The 27,984-nt window shown below is 54.4% G+C and overlaps 1 protein-coding gene across 4 annotated transcripts in view; it reads right to left on the bottom strand.

Moving 5' to 3' along the window:
- Nucleotides 1-1,284: 1,284 nt before the first annotated feature.
- Nucleotides 1,285-27,984, bottom strand: part of SNX7 (sorting nexin 7) — a 40,198-nt gene continuing 13,498 nt past the window's right edge. For 3 of the 4 annotated variants that reach the window (XM_079761323.1, XM_079761320.1, XM_079761322.1), the window contains exons 3-9: nt 27,031-27,141; nt 26,296-26,460; nt 25,647-25,845; nt 23,708-23,907; nt 21,333-21,419; nt 10,602-10,754; nt 1,286-1,672 (exon numbers count right to left, since the gene is read on the bottom strand). In XM_079761323.1, the coding sequence (XP_079617449.1) occupies nt 1,595-1,672; nt 10,602-10,754; nt 21,333-21,419; nt 23,708-23,907; nt 25,647-25,845; nt 26,296-26,460; nt 27,031-27,141 (993 nt within the window). In that variant the 3' untranslated portion in view covers nt 1,286-1,594. Of the gene's footprint in view, nt 1,673-10,601; nt 10,755-21,332; nt 21,420-23,707; nt 23,908-25,646; nt 25,846-26,295; nt 26,461-27,030; nt 27,142-27,984 lie in introns of all 4 variants that reach the window. The other variant, XM_079761321.1, reaches the window with a different exon arrangement.

Here is a 27,984-nt window from a genome sequence, read left to right as displayed (position 1 = left end):
GACCTAGACTAGAACACAGTGCCTATTCCTTTATTGGAGTCTAAATATGCAGGCTAGTCCTAACCACCATTTCATGATCTCCAAGTCCTGCACTTTACCCAAACCGCCCACCTGGGCCCATAGCGCCCCCTAGTGACCTCACCTCTCTCCAAACACCCAGACCTACATCCGGGTCCCAGACCTTCATGGAGGGGCCCAGATGGCCAACCCGGGCCCAGGCCACAAATACTGAACGCAGTGTTTTATCAGGTGACTAGATCTCCATTTGTAACCCAGACCACTATTCCATAACCCAGATGTCCAGTTGAGGTACCAGACCACCCCCAGGGCTCAGACCTCCCTCCCTGGCCCGAGCAGCCCTTACAGGACCCAGACCTCCATCTGGGGCTCAGACCTCCATCCGGGGCTCAGACCTACATTCGGGTCCCAGTCCATCATTTTGGGGGCTGAGAAGATTATCCCTGGGCCCAAGCTTAAATCACAGAATCCAGTCTTGTATGAGGGGTGTAGTTCTCCATCTGTAACCCAAACCACCATTCCATAACCCAGATGTCCAGTTGAGGTACCATACCGCACCCCGGGGCCCAGACCTCCCTCCCTGGCCCGAACTGCCCTCCCAGGACCCAGACCTCCATCCAGGGCTCAGTCCTACATCTGGGTCCCAGACCTTTATGGAAAGTATAAGAAGGCCATTATGGAGATCCTGGCTCGAACCCTGTGCGATACCTTTATTGGAGTCTAAATATCCAGGCTAGTCCTGACCACTTCATCATCCTGAGGTCCTGCCCTTGACCCAAACCTCCCAGTATGGGGCGTGCAGGAGGCAGCTGTCCAATGTATCTCCCTCATCATTGATGGTTCTCTCTCTCTCTCTCTCTCTCTCTCTTACTCTCTGTAATATAAATAAAAACATATTTTTTAAAAAAGAAATAAAAGCTAGGTCTGAGTTGTGAAGACTATATAAAAAAGACCCCCCAAAATTTACCACTGGGAATATGATCGCATAATGATTTCTAACTAAGAACTTCAATAACCATTTTGGTACCTTTTTTTGTTTTTAAATTGTGGAAAACACTTACTTGTCTTTTAACCAACCAACTAATAGTTATCATTCATGTTTAATGATATTAAATCATTTTCGTAATCACCTCAAGTTCCTAATATCGAAGTGAATAGTATTTCAAGGAAGCTGGGATGAAGTTAACGGTGACCATCCACCGAATTCATATTAGAACCTGCTTCGGGTTCTGTAGAAAAAGAACACACCGCAGCCCGTCCTTTCATATCAAACGTTTTATTAAAATTGAGTCTTTACAATATATTTGGAATGACACGTTCCACGGACAAATACTTAAAATGTTCGACATCTCACGGACTGTGGGCATACCAATGTGAGAACAGAAGGAAAACTAAGCGATACACGTACATCCCACTTTACAGCAGCCACCTGGAGCTCCGAGCTCCGCCTGCTGGCGTCCCAGACCCCGTGGAGGGTTTTCCGTCCACTTCAGAAGGACACGACCCATCCCGAGGGAGTCACTTTGGCCAGTGGATGCAGTCTCTCCGGGGCCCCAGAAGCCGGGCGGCCGTGGGACTAAGGCTTGTCCTCGGAGGGCTCTTTGGCGTAGAGGGCGGTCTGCGCGGTGAGGAAGGATTCCCAGGTGGCCAGGCACTGAGGAAGGGAAACACACACGGCAGATGAGCCGCGGCTCACGGTCAGTGTTCAAGCATGGGCGGCCCTGCATCACCTGCCCACAGCCCTCCGCCCTCTCCACTCTCCCCCCAGCTTGCCAGACCCTCGTCCTGTTCTACACACTTTAATTCTTTTTTAAAAAACACTCTATTAATCTCACCGGAGGATATTTTCCCATTGACTTTAAAATATATTTTATTTATTTTTTACAGAGAGGAAGGAGAGTTAGAAACATCGATGAGAGAGAAACATCGATCAGCTGCCTCCTGCTCACCCCCTACCAAGCTACATGCCCTTGACTGGGATCGAATCCAGGATCTTTCAATCAACAGGCCGACGCTGTATCCACTGAGCCAGACCGGTTAGGGCTCCACTGACTTTTAGAGAGAATGGAAGGCGGGGAGAGACACAGAGAGAGAAGCATCGATGTGAGAGAGACACATCAATTGGTTGCCTCCTTCACGCACCCTGACCAGGGACAATGATCGAGCCTGCAACCGGAGTAGGTGCCCTTGACTGGAATCAAACCCAGGACCCTTCAGTCCACGGGCCGACACTCTATCCCCTGAGCCAAACCGGGTAGGGCTCGACTTTAATCCTCAATGAGGGAAACTATTGCTCAGTGCGGGGAAAGCCTGTACAAGGTTGGAAGATGAGCAAGGGTTAGTTGGCTGAAATGACCCACTGGGACCCCACTAAGTTACCCAGGAAAAGGTGGGGCGTTTGGCTGTGAGGGGGCAGGTGTGAGGCAGCCAGGCAGAGGACGGAGACTCAGCCACGCCTCCGCCAGGTCCGAGTCCCACCACAGCAGACGGGTTCGCACCGGCTGGTGATCTAATCCGAGTCTCTGCAGCTGAAAACCAGGTCACTGACGGCGCTCCCTTACCACGAAGCAACCGTGAAAACGCATTTCCGTGACCTGCACGAGCTCTCGGCGGAATGCCTCGCACAAAGCCAGTGCTCAGCCAGTCAGCGGCGATGCCGTGAGGGTCAGTGGGATCCGCTGGGGCCAGCTGGCCATCGCTGTGCCCGGGAAGCGAGACCGGGGCAGGACACTGAAGAAGACGCTCAGACGTAAATGGGGTCGTGACCTTGCCTGGGGCCGAGCCTCCCGATGGCCTAGCCTCTGATGCCCGTGTGAACTTCATCCACGGAATCATCTTAAAGCTGTGTGTCATCTACAGAACCAAGGATGACAGCACAGCAGTTTTTTCAGTCGTGGAAGAAAACACACCATCAAGGGAATGATTTTTTCGATTCTGAAATCATCACAACGTGTGGCGTGAGCGAAAAACCTAAAAACCAGAGCAAGACCCGCAAGTGCCCCGTGTCTCCGATGGCCTGAACTTTCAGGGAACCCGTCAGCTCGCTCAGGCTTCGTCGTCATCGGAGAATCAGCACAGGAATTCCACGTCCCCGGTGCGTCTATTTCATCGGCTCCAGGCGCTGATGACACCCCGCCCCGTGGCTGATCGATGGTTACGGAAACTGTGACCTGCAGCGTCCAGGGAGGGCATCTCTCTCCATGTCCTCGGAGGCAGCGATGCCGGTGCCATTAGGAGAGACGCCTGGATGGTGACCCCACAGCGAGGGGCCGAGCTTCCTAAGGAACAAGTGAGGACACGCACGGTGTTCCCACAGGCACAGCAGAGCCTCCGCGGGAGCTTCCGCATTTCAGGGTGAGCATTTTCCGAGCCGCTGGGGCGGGAGGCGGCTGGGACCCGGTGGGACTGCGGGCAGACCTGGGTCCTCCTTTGGGCCGTCGTCACATGCCCAGGAGAAGGGCACGGACTGTGTGTGTCCATCAGGTGTCATCTGAGAACTAAAGGGCAGGTGTCCCAGGGCTGACTGTGACCCCACGCAATGGCTGAACTTGCCTGGCGCTGCGGGGCAGGACAAGGTGTGGAGACGCAGCAGGGGTAACACTGCCCCTCCCCGCCGTCCTCGATATTTGTCATCATCATCATCATCATCATCGCAAGGGATGTCCAAAGATGCGTACACCACGAGACGTACTGCCAGGGGCTGCTACTCCTCCAGGGGTGTGCGTTTACGGAAACCTCCCTTTGTGCTGGGCACGGAGCTAGGGTGACTTGTGTCTCACGTGTCTATCGAGCAGCTTGGAGACGTACGTTCTACGTCAGCAATTTCAGGCTCAAGGGAAAGAAATTGCGACTTACAGGATAAACTGGTTGAGACGCCAAAAAAATATTTCTGAGTAAGTAAGCTTCAAAATCGCCCTAACCGGTTTGACTCAGTGGATAGAGCGTCGGCCTGCAGACTCAAGAGTCCCAGGTTCGATTCCGGTCAAGGGCATGTGCCTTGGTTGCGGGCACATCCCCAGTAGGAGGTGTGCAGGAGGCAGCTGATCGGTGTTTCTCTCTCATCGATGTTTCTAACTCTCTAGCCGTCTCCCTTCCTCTCTGTAAAAAATCAATAAAATATATTTTTTTTTAAAAAAAAGAAAGCTTCAAAATCATTTATCTTAGTGACTTACCCAGAACGTTCAATGTTGCTTCTAGGCCTTTTCTTTCATCTGACTTCATTCTGTTCTACACACACACACACACACACACACACACACACCACACACACACACACCTCACACACACACACACACACACACACACAGCTCACTCACACATACACACACACCTCACACACTCACACACACACACACACACACACAGCTCAGCACCCAAGCATATCTGTGATTCTCAGTGCTTTATAGATGAAGACCCTGAAGTATAAATCTTCAAGGGCTCCCAGCTCAAGGTCACAGTTGCACCTGCCCACAGTCCGTGCTCTTAGCCACCAAGGGACAAGGCCAGTGTAAAGTTTAGTATTTTTATAGGTAACTAGAGGCCCGGTGCACGAAATTCATGCACTGGGGTTGGGGGGGTAGGGGGGGAGGAGGGTCCCTCAGCCTGGCCTGCACCCTCTCACAGTCCAAGACCCCTCAGGGGATGTCCACCTGCCTGCTCGCTGCTCCTTACCGTTTGGCTCACTGCTCCTTAGCGCTGCCGTGGAGGCAGAAGAGGCTCCCACAACCGCCACTGCGCTCACCAACTATGAGCCCGGCTTCTGGCTGAGTGGCGCTCCCCCTACGGGAGTGCACTGACCACCAGGGGGGCAGCTCCTGTGTTGAGCATCTGCCCCCTGGTGGTCAGTGCACGTCATAGCAACCGGTCGTTCTGGTTGTTCCGCCTTAATGGTCACTTAGGATTTTATTATATGGACTAGAGGCCTGGTGCACGAAATTCATGCATGGGGGGTGGTGGTGGTGGTGGTGGTGGTCCCTCAGCCCAGCCTGCACCCTCTCCAATGCGGGACACCTTGGGGGCTGTCTGACTGCCGGCAGTCAGACATCCCTCTTGCAATCTGGAACCGCTGGCTCCTAACTGCTCACCTGCCTGCCTGTCTGCCTGATGGCCCCTAACTGCTTCTGCCTGCTAGCCTGATCGCCCCTAACTGTCCCCCCCCCCCCCCCTTGCCAGCCTGATCACCCCTAACCACCTCTGCCTCGGCCCACGCCACTGTGGCTTTGTCCGGAAGATGTCCAGTCTAATTAGCATATTACCCTTTTATTAGTATAGATGCTACGACCCTGTTCACGGAACAGCTAACAGAAAATTTAGTTTCATCCAGACTGACAGATACAGAGAACAGATGGATGGTTGTCAGAGGGGAGGGGCCCGGGGGCTGAGTGAAAAAGGCGAAGGGGTTTAGAAGTACACAGTGGAGGTTTCAGAATCGCCTTAAAGACATAAAGCACAGCATAGGCAACATGGGCAATCATACTGTCCTATTTATGTACGGTGCCAGGTGGGAACTGAAGTATTGGGGGGACCACTTTGTAAAGCAGGTGATTGTCTAACCTCTAGGCTGTACACCTGAAACTAATCCAAATAACACTGAAGGCCAACTGGAATTGCAAAAGAAAACGTGAGAAAAGAAAATTTAGTTTCATCTGAAGTATCACATAAACACATTAATATTGCCTATGACAGTAAAGTAAAATCGCCATACGTTTATAAACTGTGATAAAAGCCAAACCTTGCCATGTATTTCTTTTAAAACCAGGAATTTCCATACGAAGGCAGCAATTGTGGTGCCTCTCGTCCCCCCTGATCTGAAAGCGTATTTAGACAGCACAGTGCTACGTGATTCTCTCTGACAACCTACAAGTGGGCGCCGTGGCTGCGGGTCCGCTGAGTGTCCCAACGGCCTTGGGCGCAGACGACATCACTGATGTTTGAAGAAACACTGAGGCTCAAACATGTGAACATCTCTGCCTGGATCCAATATGGTTGCAAAATAAATGACGTTATCGAAGTCGTAGACCGGGCCTAAGATGAGGGCGACGAGCTGGCGACATTTTAGGAACTGCTCTTGACCACCGACACCTGAGATTCAAATTCGTCAGGAAACCTCTTGGGAGCTGCATGTTTTAAGATTTCAAAAAGTCACCCATCCAGAGAGGCCTCAGAGACCATGTAACTAGAGGAAAGCAAGTCCTGGTATTCTGCAGCAGCTCGAAATGATTCACAGATTCCATTTTGGGGAAAGCCTACATTCAGCTTCTCAGAGTCGTCTGCCAACGCACGATTTTAGAAATGCCAATAACTTAAGAATGACGAGATCTGCACGTTTTTCTAAAAATTGCCTCTCTCTCTCTCTCTCAAGAATGTAAGTAAAAGTGTGCGTCTGTAAAGACATGAACTGCAAGGGTGAAGGCAAAAGGACTCATTAGCTAGAAACGCCACCTGGTGGCCCATTGCTTTACTGCTTTGTCCTGTGAGTCAGCTCTCACTCAAGGTCTGCTGAGGAGAGGATCCGGGGACTTCCTTTGTTCCGCTTCTCACTCTCACACCCGGGGAAACGGGGCTCTCCTCCAGGGAGAGTCTTACAGGAAGAGTCAATCCAGGGGCGTATCTTTTCCACGCGTACTTTTGCCGTATCGTATCATCATTGTTTTTGACTCATAGCCAGCCGATCACATGAGGCGTGCCCAGTTTCGTATTGAATTATACGTCAAACGTCCAGGGTCCCTGTGTCTGGTTAACCAAAGTCCAGAACACGGAAAGGAAGACCACCCTGACTTCTGGATTCCTGGACAGCTCTCGAGGCCCGGCTGTGGTGGTGAAACATCGCACACGTTTCCTCGTTTTCTTTTCCTCAGCTGTTGTGAGGACGATGTGGATAGGAGGCGGGGTGACAGGAGGAATACCAATATCTCTACTTGACAGACTAGATCCTTAAGGGAGTGATTTTACATGAGGCAACGGACATAGGAGACTGACAGCACCGGAAATGACGTGACCTCTGACCTGGTCATGCAACCACATGTTATTTTTTAGTATGTTTTTGTTGATTTTTAGAGAGAGAACAAGGGAGAGAGAGAGAGAGAGAGAGAGAGAGAGAGAGAGAGAGAGAGAGAGAGAGAAACATCGCTGAGAGAGAAACATGGATTGGCTGCCTGCTGCACGCCCCCTACTGGGGATCGAGCCCACAACCCGGCCAAGTGCCCCCACCGGGAATCGAACCAGCGACCTCTTGGTGCATGGGACGAGCCCAACCAACTGAGCCACATGGACAGGCGCAGCCTCATGTCTGTATGTTGACACAGGCAGAAAGGGCCCTGCAGACATGGAATAACAGTGTGATCGAACACTGCACACTGTTCTCCGACAATGTGCTTAAAGGCACCACTCGAGGAGACACGGCCATGGGCTCTCTTCATTCTTCACTCGTCAGAGGACTCAGCTCTGTGGTTGCTGTTCCCATTTGTTCTAAGTGCCCTTGTATTAGCTTTACAGCCAGAAAGATGAGGCCACGGAACAAGGACCTCCATCCTTTAACTAGTAATTCTGAAATAAACTGTGCAAAGGAATACATTCTGCTACTCTGAGTATTATGTCCAGCTAACAGCAAACTGCTGTACTTGGCAAAAAAAGTTAACATGACATGCTCTTTTCATGGTTATGACGTCAAAATTAAGCTTTCAAAGCGTCTATCCTTTCAATTTGTACAACGTAGTAAGGATCACTTCCTTCCAAATCTCTTCGCCGTCATCATCATCATCATCTCTATATCAGCATCTCTATCATCAGCATCTCTATATCAGCATCTCTATATCAGCATCTCTCATCAGCATCTGTCATTAGCATCTCTATCATCAGCATCTCTTTATCAGCAACTCTGTCATCAGCAACTCTGTCATCAGCATCTCTGTCATCAGCAACTCTGTCATCAGCATCTCTATCATCAGCATCTCTTTATCAGCAACTCTGTCATCAGCAACTCTGTCATCAGCAACTCTGTCATCAGCCTCTCTATCATCAGCATCTCTTTATCAGCATGTCTATATCAGCATGTCTATATCAGCATCTCTGTCATCAGCATCTCTGTCATCAGCATCTCCATCATCAGCATCTCTATCCTCAGCATCTCTGTCATCAGCATCTCTATATCAGCATCTCTGTCATCAGCGTCTCTATCATCAGCATCTCTATATCAGCATCTCTATATCAGCACCTCTGTCATCAGCATCTCTGTCATCAGCATCTCTGTCATCAGCATCTCTATCATCAGCATCTCTATCATCAGCATCAATGACACAAACAGCTACTGCTGGGGGACAACTAGAAAACGGCCATGTTGATCCAGCATGATTGTGGTGCGCGTCCCTTCACACTGTGGCAGGAAATCGCTGTCCTCGGTTATCTGGGTACCAGTGGACTTTGAAACGATTCACTCATGTTCAACTGGATTTGGGGTTTCATTGTTTTGCTCTTCTCATTTAAAAAAAAAAAAAAGACTCAATAAATGTATCCCTACTTATCGATCCTACAGGACAAAGTGGGAATGACCTCATTTTATAAAGTTCCTGTTTTATATTTGCTGTCAACTGCCTCTGGGTAAATTCGCACATCCAAGCACATTTCACCACGACAATAATTGGCTTCTGGTTCAGACCTCTGCCTTATATCCATAATCTGATTTTCCTCGATCACTTTGGTATTTAAATTTTACGTTATAAACCAGCTGTGACCATTTGTCTTCATAAAAGTAAGTCCAGAGGCAAATGTTCGTTCTGCATTTCATCCATCACACTAGAAACAAACCCCGCTGGGGCTTTGTCTGTGCAAATGTTGATGAAAAAAGAAGTATTTCCATAAGAATGTGATTAAACTTACAAAGGAAATGGGACGATCTGGAGCATTCCACTTCCCTGTGTGTCTGAGAGATTCTGAAGTTAACGGACAACAGCAGACGGTGGGTGACAGTCCAGGCCCCCAACACATTCTGTGTGCAAATTAGGGAGCCTGGACTGAAGGGCTCCACCCTCCCCATCGCACTGGGACTGACCTGCCAACCACTTAGAAGTTACTCAGGAAAAAACCAACAAAACAAATAACTGTGGGCGTTTTCTGAAGGTACAATAAAGTTCACACATACCATATAATAAAAGCCTAATATGCAAATTGACCCAACGGCAGAACGACTGGTCGCTATGATGCACACTGACCACCAGGAGGCAGACGCTCAACGCAGGAGCTGCCCCCTGGTGGTCAGTGCTCTCCCACGGGGAGCGCCGCTCAGCCAGAAGCTGGGCTCACGGCTGGCAAGCGCAGTGGCACTGGCAGGAGCCTCTCCCGCCTCCACGGCAGCGCTAAGGAGCAGTGAGCTGAGCGGTAAGGAGCAGCGAGCAGGCAGAGCGAGGGGTCCGAGACTGTGTGAGGGATGTCTGCCTGCTGGCTTAGGCCCGCTCCCCATGAAGGGTTCCAGACTATGAGAGGGCACAGGCCAGGCTGAGGGACCCTCCCCTCACACACACACCCCCCCCCCCCGCCAGTACACAAATCTCATGCACCAGGCCTCTAGTCCAATTATAATTATAACTGACACCCTGGCTGGTGTGGCTCAGATGGTTGGACATGATACCAAGCACCAAAAGGTTGCCAGTTCGATTCTCGGTCAGAGCACATGCCCAGATTTGGGGCTGCAGGAGGCAGCCAATCAAAGTTTCTCTCCCACATCAATGTTTCTCTCTTTCTCTCTCTCCCCTCCTTTCTCTCTAAAATCAATAAAAAATACCTCAATAAAAACATATTAAAAAATTAAAAAAGAACTATAATTTACTTGGAGGTAAGTGTTAAAAACATAACATCTGATAGCAAATGCTGTGATGGACAAAACTTGCAAAATGGCAATGTGGTACGTGACGCTAATTGGATTGTTTCTAAGAAAATCGTTTTTTTCTTTCCTCACTTTGCAAACCCTTTATTACATAAGAAAGTGTGAGTCTGGCCAGCATGGTTCAATGGCTGAGCGTCAACCTATGAACCAGGAGGTCAAGGTTCAATTCCTGGTCAGGACATGCCCCGGTTGCAGGCTCCATCCCCAGTGGGGGCATGCAGGAGGTGGCTAATCAATGATTCCCTCTCATCACTGATGTTTCTATCTCTCTCCTCTCTCTTCCTCTCTGAAATCAATTAAAATACTTAAAAAGAAGGAGAGAAAGAGGAAATAAGGGAGGAGATGACGAGGAAGCATTATCAAGTGCTCGTAAGGAATCCGAATCCTTCCAGAACAAGAGACCGAGGAGAAAGACACCAGACGAAACGGTGGCCTGTCCTCTCGTGGCGCGCTCAGCTGCATGAGCCCCTGGGGGCTTGTGTGGAAGAAGAAGACAGAAAACACATCCTCCTCCCTGGTCCCCCACACGCGCGTCTCAGGGGGCGGGTTTGGCGTCACCCCATTAACTGGCAGGTCCGTGGGCACCGAGCCACCGAGAGGCTCTGGAACGTGGCACCTGCTTCCTTACCACTCTCCCAGCACAGGCCAGGGGGCAGAAGGGAGAGGACGCCCTTTTCCAGGAGGCGCCGTCCCGGGCCACAATCACCTGCTCATAGTAGTGGATGTTCCGCTCGGCCGTGTCCGCAAACGCGGACTTGATGTCGTTCCGCATGTTCTGCTTCCATCGCTCCCAGTCCGCTCTCAGCGCCGTGTTGGCGCACTCCACCTTGTCTTCCAGCTTCCCGATCTCTTCCGTGAGCTGAACGGGACACAGAGAGAGAAGAGGATCTACCGATTCCAGCCACTGAACAGCGAGTCTAGGCCGCACTTTACATTATATCAAAACTAGAGGCCTGGTGCACGAAATTCGTGCACGGGTAGGGTCCCGAGGCCTGGCAAGTGATCAGGGCCAATCAGGGCCTTCTGGCTGTCAGCCGGGGCCTTCCTTTGTTCCATGAAGCCCCCTGGTGGTCAGCACACATCATAGCAAGCGATCAAACTACCCGTCTGCCAGTTGACCTCCTGAGGGGACACTTTGCATATTAGCCTTTTATATATATAGATACCAAAACAGCTGAAGAATAATTCTTCTTCTTCTTTTTTTTTTTTTTTTTTTTTTGCAAAATCACTGGCATTTACTGTGTACGACCTCGTTCACATCAGAAGAACACCGGGTTCGGTCAGAGGTGCTGAGTGGGGGCCCGAGATCTGAGCCCACTGAGCACGGGACCCTGGCTAGCTCTCCAACCCTGGGCCTCAGCCCCACTGTTCACCAAACACAGGGAACGGAACCACCACTTGTCTCCAAGCTCTGCACGGACACTCGCATCACCTCTGCGGTGTGTGCTGATGGGGTTTATGCTACAGGAGGGTTCCGTTCGCTGCGGCCTCCCACCCCTGGCCTCCGTGTCCAGTCACTGTGGCGGAACGCTCAGTTAACCGGCGTTACAACCTCCACAGACAGGACGCGGTCCAACCTCCAGGCCAGAGGCGTCCCCGTCACCCAGTCAGCTCCCAGGATTCCAATCCTCGGAAACTCTAATCCTATGTAATAAAAGCCTAATATGCAAATTGTCCCCTCGACCCGGAGTTCGACAAGGGGGCGGGGCTGGCCGGCCAAACGCGGGTAGGGAGGCCCCAGCCAGTGGTGGTGGCCGGCAGCTGGGGTAAGGGAGGCCCTGGCCGGCAGCCGACAGCTGCTAGGGACCCTACCTGTGCACGAATTTTGTGCACCGGGCCTCTGGTTTATAATAAGCACACACCACCTAACTCAGACTAGGAATGACCTGGACTATACCTTTCCCAACAGTTTGGAAAAGTACACTATTGTCGAATGCCCTTTCCCTTAGCTGACTTTAATCGCACCGAGTCCTTGGCCACAGGAACTCACTGAACATGGACCATCGATAAAAGTTAACAGGCCCGGCCGGCATGGCTCCGTGGTTGAGCGACAACCTATGAACCAGGAAGTCCTGGTTCGATTCCCGGTCAGGGCACAGGCCCGGGTTGCGGGCTCCATCCCCAGTTGGGGATGTGCAGGAGGCAGCCGATCCATGGTTCTCTCTCATCACTGGTGTTTCTGTCTCTCCCTCTCCAAAAAAGTATATATTTAAAAAATAAAAACAGCCCTGGCCGGTTTGGCTCAGTGAATAGAGTACTGGCCTATGGACTGAAGGGTCCCGGGTTCGATTCTGATCAAGGGCACAGGCCCGGGTTGCGGACTCCATCCCCAGTAGGGGGCGTGCAGGAGGCAGCCGGTCCATGATTCTCTCTCATCATTGATGTTTCCATCTCTCTCTCCCTCTCCCTCGCCCCTTCTCTCTGAAATCAATAAAAACATATATTAAAAGTAATAATAATAAAAATAAGAACAGATGGTAACAGTTAACTGAAGTGGGGGTGTAGGACGACGGAGAAACGCGGCAGGCCCAGGAGGCCCCGCCAGCCACACGCAGGCGTCAGGAGCCCTCCAAGGAGGACGTGCCACGAGCGTTCTCTGCGGAAAGCAGCGCGGGGAGGGCTGGAGAGGATGAAAGGCTGAGTAATTCTTTCCAGATCGGCAGCTACTGGGCCCTCTGTTGGTGGGAACGTAGAAGCAGCAGCAAGCTTTCCCCCATCAAACGCTGTAATACTGGAATGAGCAATAAACGCTTGTAAGCTGGGGGGGGGGGGGGGGGGCGCGACTGATATTTCACAGCCAGGCTAGTGGGTAATTCGTAGCCTCCGTTACACACAGCCAGACATTAGCCACCCAGCTCAGTGAAAACCATTAACACTAAGAGCTCGGGCGCACAACACGGGATCCCGCTCCAATCTCGAGTCCGGCACTAGAACCGGTGCCAGCCGCAGGGTGACGGCCACTGAGGAAGTCACCCACTTCCCGTCCACGCTCTCAGCGCATCTGCAGACAACGCTGCGAACTGGGCACGCGTGTCACTGGGACCCGGGAGGGAGGGTGCGAGAGATCACACAGCCTTTGTGGCCCAGCAGCCGGACCCAGGGCCAGGGCTGCCTCGTCCCCTCCCCTCCCCACTGACTGTGCAAGCCACGCCGGCGCCCGGGGCTCTGGGGGCCCAGCTGACAGCTCTCCCTGGAGGGGGATGCGGTCCGTGAGAATACATAACACAGCACCCGAGGCGGCCGTGCCATGCAGAAGCCATCGATGCCACAGCAGAGGAAACAGGAAGGGGTCCCCCAGGAAACGCAGGGAGGGGCAGATGGACCGCGAGAGGGGGGAGCTGGGGAGCCGGCTTTGAGCAGGGCGTGAGCCTGCGGGGAACGGGGGTCCCCTGGGAAGGGGCGAGCAGGGCCCAGCTGTGCTGCAGGAGGGTTCCTGAGTCCCAGGGAGGTGGGGAGGGTGAGCAGGGACAGGAGGGGGGGGGGGGGGAACCGGTCGGTCCACCTGCATGGAGCGATGGGCCGCCATGCACAACGCGGAGGGAGGGTCTGGTTCATTCCCGGCCCCTTCCACCCTCCCTCAGCAGCCCTCTAGCCTGAGCGAGGGACTCCGTGCGGGGACAGCCGTGAGCTTGCCCTCCAGGGCTCACGCCTAGACGGAGAGGGAACAGGGCGGGGGACCAAGAAAAGGGGCCATCCATCGTGAGCGCAGCCGCTAGCCGGTGGCGCCCGGAGGCTGACGTCGGCGCCTGTGAGAAAGGACGGGGTCCCTCCGGGCGGGCACCCAGCGGTGAGTGAGGGGACGGCAGGAGGTGGGGACAGAGCAGCAGGCAGCCCGGCCCTCCTGTGGGTGTTCGGATTTTCACGGAAGCCAATGGAACAACTGCAGAAGCTCCCGGAGGGGGCGGGCAGCGGTACGCGCGCTCAGAAACATCGACGTGAAAGTCCGAAAACGGAGCCCGCCAAATCCAGCGGGACCGTGTCCACTGGACCCCGGGGACCCGGGGTGGTTCAAGGGAAAGAATCTCCGTGCAAACCCCACACGGAGGGCGCACGGAGGAAAGCCGCACCATCACGTTAGTAGAACCAGAAACCCACGCGGGGACATGGGGCACCCACTTAGGACCCAACCGCCCCTCACACAGGAGGTGAGCACGCCCTCCCCAATTAGAAACACGTGCACAGGGGTCTCCCCAAGGGGCACACACGCCTGTAGGGTAGCTCAGTTTTGAAAATGAGACGCATCTTCATCAGCATGGCCTTTGTAAGTATTCAAGGTGTCTGCATCCATTTTCTAATTCATGACGCATACAAGCAAAAACGCAAGACACTTAGGAATACATTTACCCAAAGAAGCAGAAGACCCTTTTGGGAAAAGCATGTTTAAGGTTTCTTAGAGGATTTCAAAGGGGACAAGTACTTGGTGAGGTTTCTAATCCTCTGGCTCGTTCGCTTTTCCTTTCAGCTTAAATGCCAGCTCCTCCGCGCATCCTCCCGAGAACAGCATCTCCCCACCAGTCGGTCCGCGTTGCTGCGTCTGTCCCCGCCCACTGGCCTCTCCCTGTCCCTCCTGGAGACTCGAAGTTACTTCACCGACTTGCCCCCTGCGGGAGGGGAGCTCTCCTTTGGGGCCCCAGTCCCTTCTCCCACCCCACAGCGCCGTGCGCACGCCCAGTGGGAACCTGATACATATTTGTGGAAGGAAGGAATGCTTTTAGAAAAGTAAAATATTGGTCATAAATCGAGGCGTGTTCCCTCCTGCCTTCCCAAGGTTTGTTTTCTTTACTTTGAAATATTACAGACACGCAGGCCCGGGCCCGCCCGGTAGCTCAGTTGGTGAGAGCGCCGACATCGCGACATGTCAAGATTATGGGTTCAATCCCCTGTCAGGGCACCTATAAGAATCAGTCAATGAGTGGAACAAGTCGATGTCTCTCTCTCTCTCTCTCTCTCTCATGAATAAATAATAATAAAGATCACAGACACTTGAAATGGGCCTGCCCCTACCCCTAAAGGCACACAGCACCAACACTTTTGAGCGGAACAACACAATTTGAGCATAACAGCTATTCTTACTGGGGGGGGGGGGGGGGGCTTGTTTTCTTTGTTAAATGGTTTCTGTTATTTCCTTTTACGGAATAGAATCAACCTATTTATTCAAATGCTAAAAATCTCTCTTCATAATCAGGAGAGCGGGAACGGATCCTTTAGAAACGTTCTTGAAAACAATCCGCCTAAATAACAAGATTTCGATGGCCCTCCATCAGAAGACAATAGCGGATTCAAGATCTGACGGCCGCTCCTCACAGCAGCAATTACACCGCAGGGCGAGCGGGGCTCTCAGCGAGGACGCGCTGTTGTTTTCTGATGTGCGCGCGAGGGGAGGGGGGTGCGGAGAGAGAGATGAGGCGCCCGGTTAGACCAGGCCCCGCAGCCGGGGGTCCCTGAGCCGCACCTTCCTCGCCGACGGCACAGCACACGCTCTCCCTGCCGCCCACGGTGGACTCTGTGCTCGAAACGGAGCGTGTGCAGTCAAAGCGCGCTGTGCGCTTGGTGAAACCGACAAGGGAGGCATAAAATACCACACGTGTCGTGGACACGCCCCCTGTCAAGCAGGACCCCCGACACCTTGAGCATCCCTCAGAAAGAGGGTCCCCATGACTCCCTGTGACACTGGGGGCCCCATTTTAGGACATGCTTTCCTTTGAGTCCTCTGCACACAGCCCCCGCCCCCCCCCCCCCCAATACATTAGACAGAAGAGGACGTGTCTGGGAGCTTCTATGAGTCCTCTTGAAAGAAACCCTTGGGAAGAGAATCGTGTGGCCCCCGCCGGTGGGGGGGGTGGGGGGGTGGGCGGGCTCCATTCCCAGTAGAGGGCGTGCAGGAGGCAGCCAATCGGCGTTTCTCTCTCATCAATGTTTGTCTCTTTCTCCCTCTCCCTTCCTCTCTCTCTCTCTCAAATCAATAAAAATGTATTTTTTTTTAAAAAAGAATAATGTATCTGCTTAGAAAATTCAAGGTCCTTTAACCTCTTATAGATAATAATTTCCTCTATTTGTTCCTAAAGAGCGTCATCTAAGCTGAGAAATTACACTGTATTATCATAAGGTCGCACTGAGGTTAAAAATCATTTTGAAGCCAAAATCTGAGCTTCTCGGGCTATACAGTTTTGTCCTAAATTATTTTATTTAGCACTTAATCCAATATCTCACGTATTATCTCATTAAAATCCGCACAATACACCTGTTGGGTAATTCTTATTTTCCCCATTTTACTGACAAGAAAAAGTAAGGTTTATTGAGGTTGAAGGGACTTTTTTGGTAACTTCTTCTGGAACCCAGGTTGTCTAACCTGGGAACCAACCCCCAGAAAACCTTCCTCCCCAGAGCCTGGAGCCCGGGAAATCCAAGGGCACTGACGCTGGGGTGCGGCACCGGCCAGAGGACGCGCTCTGGTCTCAGTGGAGCAGAACTGCTCTCTGGACGCACCACTGAGACGGTTCATTCCTTAAATCAGGGGGGGACACCCAGCCCGCGGGCCGTCTACGGCCCCAGAAACCATTGGGCCTGGCCCCGCCCGGGCCTGAGGGGTGAGTTAATTCACTGTCTGGCCACACAGAGCAGGCAGGTTTTTGAGCCGATCATTTTGTATGGCCCCTGGCAGGAAAAAGGTTCCCACCCCCGGCTTAAATAATGTGTTTTGTGATGCCATTAGATAGCCTCCAGTAGATTATTCTTTTGTACTTTTTTCCCTCTTATCAACATTTCTACTGACACAAGCTCTACCTTTATACACATCAATTCACCTTCAAAACGTTTTTCTTCAAAGCCAGCGTTATCGTTTCTGCATGTTCACGGATAAAGCGTAATTAATGTCTGATTAAGGTCACACGGTAACAGCGTCCGAGCCCCCTCCAGGCCTCGGACGCCCAGGGTGTTACTGCTGCTCTGAGCATCATCGCATGTTTACTGAGGCAGGGCTGGGGGGCGGGGGGAGAGGGAGCGGGAGAGAGAGAGAGAGAGAGAGAGAGAGAGAGAGAGAGAGAGAGGAAGAGAGAGATAGATAGATGTGAGACAGGCCCTCAGGACACATTCCTTATGAACAAAAAGCCTAAATTAAAAGAGAAAGTAAAGGAACTGGACCTGTTTTTGAGTTCCCAGAGGGGGCAGCTGTTCAAAGGACTCCGTCTGCGGTGGGCAGGGCTCCCCAAACCACACCGCCGCCCGCAGGACACCGTGCGGAGGAGCGCGGACATCCTGAGAAGAAACAACTGGGACCCTTTTAAAAACGTATTTCCATTGATGTCAGAGAGGGAGGGAGAGGGAGAGGGAGAGAAACACCAATGATGAGAGAGCATCATGGACCGGCTGCCTCCTGCACGCCCCACACTGGGGATCGAGCCTGCAGCCCGGGCCTGTGTCCTGCCCGGGCATCGAACCCTGACCTCCCGGTTCATGGGTCCACGCTCAGCCCCTGAGCCCCGCGGCCGGGCTGACTGGGGTGTTCAACCACCCTCTCCGCTCACCCTGTTCCTTGCTCCGCAGCAGGGGAGACGGGGGAGCGTTGCTGGAGACAGACACGGGGCTGAGTGTGTCCGTGGGAATCACCGGCGACCACGTCCCGCTCCAGAGTCTCCCTGACCTCTCCCCACGCTCAGCCACGCAGCACGGGGCCCCGTTCACCGCACTCCGCGCTGGGGCGCCCTCCCCTCAAACCCGGCACCTCACCCGCACCAACGCCCCGCGCACATTTCGCGGGCGAACGTTTGGAGGCGCTGCGACCCTTTCTCGCCCTCAGAGGCCGCCTGCGAACGTTCCGGGTCACCGTGGGCGTGGGTCCGGCCCATGTCGGGTTCACGACAGACAGGCTGGCGTCCGCAGGCTCCAAAAGGCTCGTAACTAGAAACGCCTTTCGGGGTCACATCTCCACAGTAAAGACGGGGTGTAAGCGTGGGAGAACCTGGGGTCCTTCACCTGGAGGTCCTGCCTGTTCCCGCCGGGGGGCTGGGGGGGCGCCCACAGTTACACTCCAGGTGACGCCTCTGACCCGGGCTTGGCTTTGGGATGCGCCGATCCAAAGACACCAGCAAGACGAGGGGCCCTTCTCCTCCCCGGGCCACGTCCACGTCCGCCACGGCCCTCCCTGCCGGGTGAGCGTGTGCGCGTGGACACGTGTGTACCAGCGTCTCTCTCACTCACACACACACACACACACACACACACACACACACACACACTCACACACAGATGCAAACAGACGACAGAGCAGCAGAGAGAGAACCGATACTGGGAAATGAGGCCTATTGGAAGAAGGACTTTTGCAAAAAGGTCGGGAGAGGAAGGCAAGAAATAAATATCTGAGAACAGGTAGAGGCAACCTCTGCCCCCCCCACCCCCGCCCCACACGCGGGCGCACATATGCTCACATACATGCACGCACGCACTCGCACGCTGTGTCAATATTATCCTTTCTTTAGCGCTCAGCGAGCAGGCAGTGCTGGCCGTGCCGGGTGCTGTCGAGAGCATCAGGAGACTAACAACCGTTGTTTGAAGATAAGAGCAAAATACCGGCTCAGAACGAGCACGCCGCCCAGAGCGAGGACCGGCGAGAATAAATCCGTGTCTGTTTGGAGCTACCGAACGCTGCTCCCTGCAAACCCGGGCCCCGGTGATCTTATGAAAATGCAAATCCACTTTTTGCTCACATCAACACCCTGCCGAACGGCGACGGCACCGCTCCCAGATCCGACTCGCGGGTTCTGTGCACACATTGCTAAATGTCAAGGGTATTCGTATGCATTTAAATCTGAATGCGGCCTTGAGTGGAACACGATCCATCGCCCGTTCAAAAGTAAAAATAACAACACGGCGGAGCGGCGGCATCTGCACCACGGAGGCCCCTGCTCTCTGACGGGGAGGCGGCGGGCGAAGAAGCGTTTTCAAACAGCTCTGCCTCGGAGAACTCCTAGCCCAACGGCAGAGACCACGGTGCCCACACGCGCCGCGCCCCCCTCCCCCCCGGGGCCAGCGCTGCCCTCCGTCTCCACCGGCAGATTCCGGCTCTGACTCGGCAGTGTGGCATCTTCTTCATGGGGCTCATCACACAGCTCCCAGCTTCTCTTGAGATGCGTTATGGCCTGCACATGTCCCAGGCCCACACATGTCCCAGGCCCGCACGTGTCCCAGGCCCGCACATGTCTCAGAAAGGCCTCCCACGTGGAGAAGTGGGTTAGAGCAGTCGAATGACCCTCCACGTTCAGTCCATTTTGCTGGTCCAGTTCCCTCCCAGCAGCCGAAATGGCAATTCCCTTCCTTCGCACCAGACGCCCCCGGCCTGGCCCTTCGTGCTGGAAAGGGCCACGGTTCGGTCATGGGGCCTTCAGTCTCCCCCTCAAGTGACCTCGGCAAGTCTCATCGCTTCAAATGCTGCCTGTCTCTAAGCACTCCCACATGTGTATCTCCAGGGGGGTCCCCAACGTGACCTCTGGGGCGTCCCATCGGGGTTCCGTTTCCACCCAATAATTACAGCGCCCCAGGTCTCCGCCCGTCCTGGGAGGGCTTCGTGTTGAGTGGCCTTCTCACGCTGAGCTGCTGAGCCGGGTGTGCCCAGGGCGTCCCGCCCTCGGGGGGCTGGGATGAGCCTCTGGAGGCAGCCCGGCGGGTCTCCATAGAGACGGCCCCGGGGTGGGCTCTCAAATGGCCCTGCTGGAGTTGCCATGGTGAACACCCGGGCTGGGTGGCTCTATTCAGCTCTCTGCCAGGGTCGCCATGGCGACTGCAAAGGATGGCTCCTTCCAAGGACCTCACAAGGGTGCGTTTCCATGGTGATGCGATCCTGCATCTTTCTAAGCAACTTCCTTTCCGTTGTTCTGGGACCATTCCTGCCAGCTTCCTCCTGGAGGTCTCCCCCGAAGACGCCATCCCAGCCCGCGGGCTTCTGCAGGGAGGTCTGTGAGCAGATGCCGCCGCCCACAAACCCCTCAACGCTCCCTGCACGCGCTGGGAAGGACCGGTTCTGATGGCCACACCACGTACCCCCGATGTCCCTGCTTCAAACCTTAGTTAATTAAAGGTATCTTACGGAATGTCATGCAGACAATGAACGCTGCAAATTTCTCCACTCTTTCAACAGAGCAGCTAGCCAGGAAAAAACAAAAACCTTTATAGTGGACCTGGCAAATGCAATAATGGATCAGAAATACAGATGGATCAGTAGGTTATAATGAGATATCAAGGAAACTTTTATAGAGAAAAGACAAAATATTTGCAAAATATTTGGGGGAAAAAGTGCCCATTTTAGGTGAGTCGGGAAAGCCGAGCCGTATGTGGCCGCAGCTCTCTTCCCGGGCCGCTGGCGGACGGAATGGTCCCGGCACCTCTTCCGGTCCGCGTGCTGCTGACAACAGGCGCGGAAGCCGTTCTGGACAGACGCGTGGCGTCTAAGCCGGACGCTGCTCCTGAAACGCTAACGCACCTTTTCTAGGGTTTGGTCAACGGCAACATCTTACCTCATCGCTGATTTCAATATCTTTAAAAATCATTTAACAAATAAAAGAATTCTACAGTTTAAAAGATAAGAATACTATTTCGGTACATGTGTTCCCCCCCCCCCCCTTCTTGTTCCTTCTACTGGACTCTTTCAATAAAATAAAAAAGTTACACACACACACCCCTGACTGAATGGAATGGCTCATCCAGGCTCAGTTCCTCTGCTTCTCTGTGGTTCTCTCTCCTCTGCTGCCCACGGCACCCACCGCGCCCACTCACACCCTGTTCGGGAGAATGAGCTCGACTTTGAAAAACACACTCAGCCCAGAGAGAAACCCCGCCCGGAACGCAGAGGACAGTTCATCGCCCCCCCCCCCCCCCCAGTCAAGTCTCGGGGTTCTGCCCTGAGGAGACTCCTGGTTTCCAGGCACCAACGTCGGCCCCGCAGTTTTCGTCCATCCCCCACGAAATGCTCCCTGAGTGACTGCGCGTACCCGCGCCACGCGGGGCTGAGAGCACATCAGGGAGGAAATAGAAGCTCCCTGCCCTGAGGGGCTCAGATTAGACAAGGAGAGAGAGAGATGCTGCCAAGAGAAACAGGAAGGACATCCTATCTTTGGTAGGAAAATGCTTCCAATGAGGGACACATTGACGCAGGGTGGATGGGGGTTAGAATCCTACGGATTCATGGGGGTTTCAAGGACACCCCCACACACCTGCCGTTCGTGTCCTCAACACTCATCTGCATCCTTGGAGTAAAAAAAAAAAATTATTAACCAAGTCGCTTTCCTAGAGAACTTCAACAGAAGGTACAGAAACTTTGGGAGAAATCTTAGTGCCTTTGGCTGAACGCTGCAAAGCAAGCGGTCCTGGGGCCCTCTCTACGCTGCCAGGAAAAGTCTCAGGTAACCCGTAAGCCGACGCCATCACATCGCGAAACGTGCAAGCTCACCAGGTCCGTGTCCGCCTTCTTGTAGGTCAAAGCCTCCGCCTTGGATTCCAGCTCTGCCTGGATGTGGTCCCTCCGTTTCATGACGCCCTTTTGGGAAACAGAAGGACCTCATCAGCGGCGCGTCCACAGCACAGACGTCCCGGGGCCTCGGCAGCCACCACTCAGTCGGGCACAGAGTGACTTCACACGTGGCTTTCACCCTCCAACAGCTAAACCGACAGAAGCTTTAGGGAAATGCGCTTATAAACCCTCGTCTTCCCCGCGCGTGCCTTGCTGGTGGAAGCACTTGAGGAACCACCGTGGACGGAGTACCCTGGGCCGCACAGTGATTCAGAAAGAGCCAAGGACCGTGGTCGGCAAACTGCGGCTCGCGAGCCACATGCGGCTCTTTGGCCCCTTGAGTGTGGCTCTTCCACAAAACACCACGGCCTGGGCGAGTCTATTTTGAAGAAGTGGCATCAGAAGAAGTTTAAGTTTAAAAAATGTGGCTCTCAAAAGAAATTCCAATCGTTGTACTGTTGGTATTTGGCTCTGCTGACTAAGGAGTTTGCCGACCACTGGCCAAGAACAAAGCAAGTAGAAGGCCGCGGAGCACTGGCCCGCAGGGTGCCAACTCGCTGCAGCTGGAGGTCACGCGGGCCACCCCCCCGCCCCCCCGCCCCCCTGAAACCACCCACCCTCCCTGGCTGCCCTGAGCTGACTCCCAAGGTATGGTGATCAGTCCGTGAGGCGGGAACCGCCAGTGTGTGCTCACATCTGAGGGTTTTATTTTAGCTTCACACACATGAATATGAGTCATGAGCGCAGCTTTGCAGGGGGAGGCACGGCCTCTTCTCCCACGGGCGGGAGTGCCATCCTGTTTTCCTGGACAACCAGGGTTCCTCGCTTGGCGGCTTAAGCTTCACACACCTGGGGGGGCACCCGCGTGCGGAATTCATCGGAAGCTTTCCCAGCGTTTGCTGGTCTTTTTTTTTTTTTTAATATATTTTTATTGATTTTTTACAGAGAGGGAGAGGGATAGAGAGCTAGAAACATCGATGAGAGAGAAACATCGATCAGCTGCCTCCTGCACACGCCCTACTGGGGATGTGCCCGCAACCAAGGTACATGCCCTTGACCGGAATCGAACCTGGGACCCTTTAGTCCCCAAGCCGATGCTCTATCCAGTGAGCCAACCAGCTAGGGCCATTTGCTGGTCTTTGACCAGGTCTTTTCCTGACTGCCTCCCTCTTCTTCCGAGACCTTCTACTTAGGTTCAGGGCCTAGGGACTCTTGCTATTAGCACTCACCTTTCCCTGGCTGTCACAGTGGTTTTTTCTTACATCAGAGAGGAAGGGAGAGGGAGAGAGAGAGAGAGAAACATCAAGGATGAGAGAAAGTCATGGATCGGCTGCCTCCTGCACGCCCCCTTCTGGGGATCAAGCCCGCAACCCGGGCCTGTGCCCTGACCGGGAAATCGAACTGTGACCTCCTGGTTCCTAGGTCGACGTTCAACCACTGAGCCACGCCGCCTGGGCACTGGATGTCACAGCATTAATCAAATAATAATGAAGTTATAATAATGGACACAAGTGGCCTCAACAGGTTAAAGAAAAAATTGACTCCACCAGAGAGAGTGAAAGGACAGAAAGAGAAGGGCCTTGAGGAGAAACGGGTCTCTTGGGGGGTTCAGGGCGGGGCGGGGCCCAGACACAAATCCCTTCCGTGGGCGAGAGGAGGTGGCTGTCTGTATCCGAGTGAGAGCTCAGAGGCCTGGAGTAAAAGCACCCCGAACACAGCGCTGGCTGGTTCCGTGCTGGTGAAACACCCTGGCAACGTGCAGAGGAGACGAAGAGTCTCCCCTCTTAAAGAAACCAACACCAAGTTCAACTGCTGACCACAGGTTCTTTTACGTTGACCTCACTGAGTAATTGCCATTAACGCCAGGAAGCCCTTTGCTCCTTTTTTTCCTTTTTCTACTTCGCTCCTTTTTAATATATATATATATATGTATATATATATATTATTGATTTCAGAGAGGAAGGGAGAAAGAGATAGGAACATCAATAATGAAAGAGAGTCATGGATCAGCTGCCTTCTGCACGCCCCACACTGGGGATGGAGCCCACATCTTGGGCATGTGCCCTTGATGGGGAATCAACCCCTGACCTCCTGGTTCCTCGGTTGATGCTCAACCCGAGCCCCACCGGCCAGGTGTCCCCTCTTTGGCTAATGTATTCTTCCGCTCATCACTGCACGGGCGGGCGGGCAATCCGTCTCTCCACGCGCAGCGTCCTGCTGGGACGGGAAGACGTGCAAAGGCAGAAACAGCAACTGCCTTTGTGCAGCTCACGCTCGGGTCGGGGACAAAGGTCACGTCACGGAGGGGCCCTCACCATCAGCATTTCGCCGTAGAGCACGTACTCGTGCACGACGGGGAGCAGGGCCTCGGACAGGCCGCTCAGGCGCCGCGCGGTGGCCTGGCAGCACCGGTCCAGGCAGCTGGCCACGCCGCCCAGCGTGTCCGCCAGGTCCTCTTCCGACTCCGACCACAGGGCGTGAATGGGGCCGTATTCCTTCATTTCGTCAAAATATTCTAGAAATAAATAAATAAAAGTTCTTCAGTTCACGGAAGTGTGACAATCCCCGCTGACAGACGGACAGACAGAAACGTATTCCCGTCCTTGCTCGGCAGGTGCTCGTACATGAACAGGAGGAACTGGGCAGCACCTGCAGGGCGGGACGGGTGGCCCCGGGCGCTCAGGGCAGTGCTGGGGCGACCCTTGTCCGTGTGCAGCCAGCAGAGCGTCCTTCTTCGGGCGCAAAGGTGTCCTGGCTGGGACGTGACGACTTCCGCCTCCCAGACACCGACACCCGCGTCTCCCGCAACGTGGCTGGGACAGAACGTGCCGCCTTCTCCCTTCTCCTGACCGCGTGTCCCACCCCAGGGCCAACGTTCCCAGTGAGCTATGCAGGAGTCCGGGCTGCATGCTAGACTCACACCTGCTCACTCAGCCAACCACCACTCCCCATGTCTTCATCTTTACCATCTACCCATCTTCACCGTCTGTCATCTCTCTCCCCACCCACCCACCCACCCACCCACTTACCTGTCACCATCTGCACCTCTAACCTGTGCCCCCCGCGGCCCTCTCTCCATCTCTGTCACAGAACAGAAGCACTGACTTGGGCCTTTTGTGACTCCTCTTCATCTCGCCTCTCTGGGCCCAGCTCTTTCGATTCTCTCCCAGAGATACTTCAATTGAAGCCAAAAGAACTGCTCCTGCATGACTGTCTCCGGAGCCCTCCTCACTCCCGCCCTGCCCGGACCCCTCTGCCGTTCCTATCATCCAACAAACTCCTCTGAACCCTTTAAATGGCCGAGGACATACATCGCTCTGATTCCGTTCCAAAGAGCTCGTAGATGCTCTGTCCTCAACCGTGACTGTGCACAGCTCTGCCCTCGCCTGTGATGACCGTTACGCTCCCGTCACCCCACTCCAGGGCGCCAGCTCGCAGGCCTGGCACGCCCCCCGGCCACGTGCTCCTTAAAACAGGGCCGAGTCTTACCGTATTTCCAGCATATAAGACGACTGGGCGTATAGAAGATTTTCCTGGGTTAAAAAGTCGTCTTATACGCCAGAAAATATGGTACTTTTTTTTTTTTTAAATCTCAAAGCCCGATACACAACGTGTTCAATAGATATTCTCACATCAGTGAAAGAATAATGAGTAACAAAAGGGCTCTTCAATGCTCGATGAGCCATTTGTCCAAAAGTCTGGATTTCATTTTAAAATCTGAGGACTTGCACATCTCTGCGTTCGGACCATCCCCTCTCCGTGACAGCTTTCTACAGGAGAGGATGAATAAGCAGTGAGCATTTTTTCCTTCTTTTGGTCTGGCAGCACATAAATAACACCAAATTCTCTGTATGTCATCATCTTCCACTCATTAGGGTTAGGTGTAATGTCATATTGCTCTAAAACAAACTAGTATAATTTCAAAAGCTGGTACGATGAGGTAAACTGGAAAATGTTAAAAACGTTTAAAACAACTGCCGTCTGGTGGGACCGCTATCTACACAGCTACCCTGACCGTGTTCATCGCGCCCGGGGACCACGAGAAAACCCCGCGGCAGGGCCGCCGGCACCGGGGGAGCAGGAGTTCACAGCGCCCACGACTGGCACGCCGAGGGCGCGGGGGCAGGGAGTCGCGGGTGCGGAGACCGGGCCCGAGAGAGGCGCCACCTCCACGCCGCCTGCCAGGCCGCGACGGCGAGGACCCGTCAGACACCGGGCCTCCGGAAAAGCACCGGCGCAGGCGCGGCTACGTACCGCGTTCCTCCTTGTAAATCCTCTGCGAGATCTTGTCGATCAGGTTCATCTTCTGGCTAAAGGCTTCGATGAAGTCGTTCATCTCCGTGAACTCCTCGGGGCGGCTCCTCACGCCCCGCATGGACAGGGCGACGGCTCGGACCGTCTGGCCCACCTTGCTCAGCAGCCCCGGCCCCTGCTTCCTGTACGCCGACAGCTCCTGGGAACGAGGGGGAGGGAGGGGCGGGGGGTCTGTGGCGTTGGGATGGGAGACCTGCACGGGGCTACACCTGAAGGCTGTCCCTCCGGTGTTTAAAAACCCTTCCTAAGCCCTGGCCCGTGTGGCTCAATGGATAGAGCGCCCGCCTACGGACTGAAGGGCTGCCAGGTTCGAATCCGGTCAAGGGCACGTGCCCGGGTTGCGGGCTCGATCCCCCGTGTGGGGCATGCAGGAGGCAGCCGATCCATGACTCTCTCCCATCACTGATGTTTCTATCCCTCTCTCCCTCCCCTTTCTTCTCTGACATCAATAAAAATATATATTTTTAAAAAATCCTTCTTAATTCCAGGGCCCTGCTGCCTGGCTTCTAAATTAGGCCAACCAGGGGAGGGGACAGTCTTCTGTCACAGGACACGAGAGGGCGCGGGAGCGTAAGTCCGGAGGCTTTACCCCAGCCTGCGCGGTGAGGAACACTTTGAAGTCTTCACTGAACGTTAGGGTTGGATGGTCGGCGATTCGGTTCAAAAACTTATTCAAGGCCCTCCTGCGCGTCTCGATGAAGTCGTCGTTGAAGCGCTCCACCATGCCCTTCACCACGAACTTCTCCGGCAGCGGCTGCGGCGAACACAAACCCGCACGTGAACGCGGCCCCGGCCTCCGGCGGCAGAGGGTTGGGGGAAACCCTACACGTGCCCGTTTTACAGGCTATTTGAACACGCCATCACTTCCCATGAAGACACTTTAAAAGTGCCCAATGCTGAGTCCAAACACAACAAAGCGTTAACATGAAGCAGTTCAAACAGCCAATCTGGCCCGGCCGGCGGGGCTCAGGGGCTGAGCGTCGACCTATGAACCAGGAGGTCAGGGTTGCATTCCCGGTCAGGGCACAGGCCCGGGTGTGGGCTCGATCCCCAGGGTGGGGCGTGCAGGAGGCAGCCGGTCCATGATTCTCTCTCATCACGGATGCTTCTCTCTCTCTCCCTCCCTCTCCCTCCCTCTCTGAGATCAATACAAAAATATTAAAAAATAAAAAAGCAAATCTGTAGTTAGGTGGAAACGTGTAAAACGAATGTTCCCAAGATGAATGAGCTCCACTGAATGGGAAGGCCTGGGATTTGGTGCGGGGCGTGTTCGCAATCCGCAGGACAAGGGGCAGCCGTGGTGGGGAAGGCGGGGCCGACGTACCGGGACGATCAGCGTGGGGTGGGCTTCCTCGAGCCTCCCCTTCAGCCACAGGAAGTCCTGGTACCGCCTCCGGACCTCGAACTCGCTGGAGTCAAACTCCCCGCGTGACGTCTGCAGGAGGAAGAAGCGGACAAGCGATGCCGGACGGGGCCACACGCGGCCAGCTCAGACACCCCGTGATCAGCTCAGACACCCCGCGATCACCTCAGACACCCCATGGTCAGCTCAGACACCCCGCGGCCAGTTCAGACACCCCGCGATCAGCTCAGACACCCCGCGATCACCTCAGATACCCCACGGTCAGCTCAGACACCCAGCGGTCAGCTCAGACACCCCACGATCAGCTCAGACACCCCGCGATCACCTCAGACACCCCGCGGCCAGCTCAGACACCCCGCGGCCAGCTCAGACACCCCGCGATCAGCTCAGACACACCGCGGCCAGCTCAGACACCCCGTGATCAGCTCAGACACCCCACGATCAGCTCAGACACCCCGCGGTCAGCTCAGACACCCCGCGGTCAGCTCAGACACCCCACGGCCAGTTCAGACACCCCGCGATCACCTCAGACACCCCGCGATCAGCTCAGACACCCCGCGGTCAGCTCAGACACCCCACGGCCAGTTCAGACACCCCGCGATCACCTCAGACACCCCGCGATCAGCTCAGACACCCCGCGGCCAGCTCAGACACCCCACGATCAGCTCAGATACCCCGCGGTCAGCTCAGACACCCCACGGCCAGTTCAGACACCCCGCGATCAGCTCAGACACCCCGCGGTCAGCTCAGACACCCCGCGATCAGCAGGCCTCGCCACGCAGCCGGTGCACGGAGCAGCGAAGCGCAGCCCGCTCTCAGCGTGCCCAGCAGGAAAGCAAACCCCACGCTCGGGTTTGAGACCCGCACGGGAGCCTGGGTGAGAGCCCCTCTGCCTCCCGGACGCAGCCACCCGCA

Source organism: Cnephaeus nilssonii (genome assembly GCF_951640355.1).
Source record: "Cnephaeus nilssonii genome assembly, chromosome: 21".
NCBI classification, from domain to species: Eukaryota; Metazoa; Chordata; class Mammalia; order Chiroptera; family Vespertilionidae; genus Cnephaeus; species Cnephaeus nilssonii.
The sequence above is the reverse complement of the archived record's forward strand: the minus strand, read 5'-3'. Positions and strand labels throughout refer to the sequence as shown.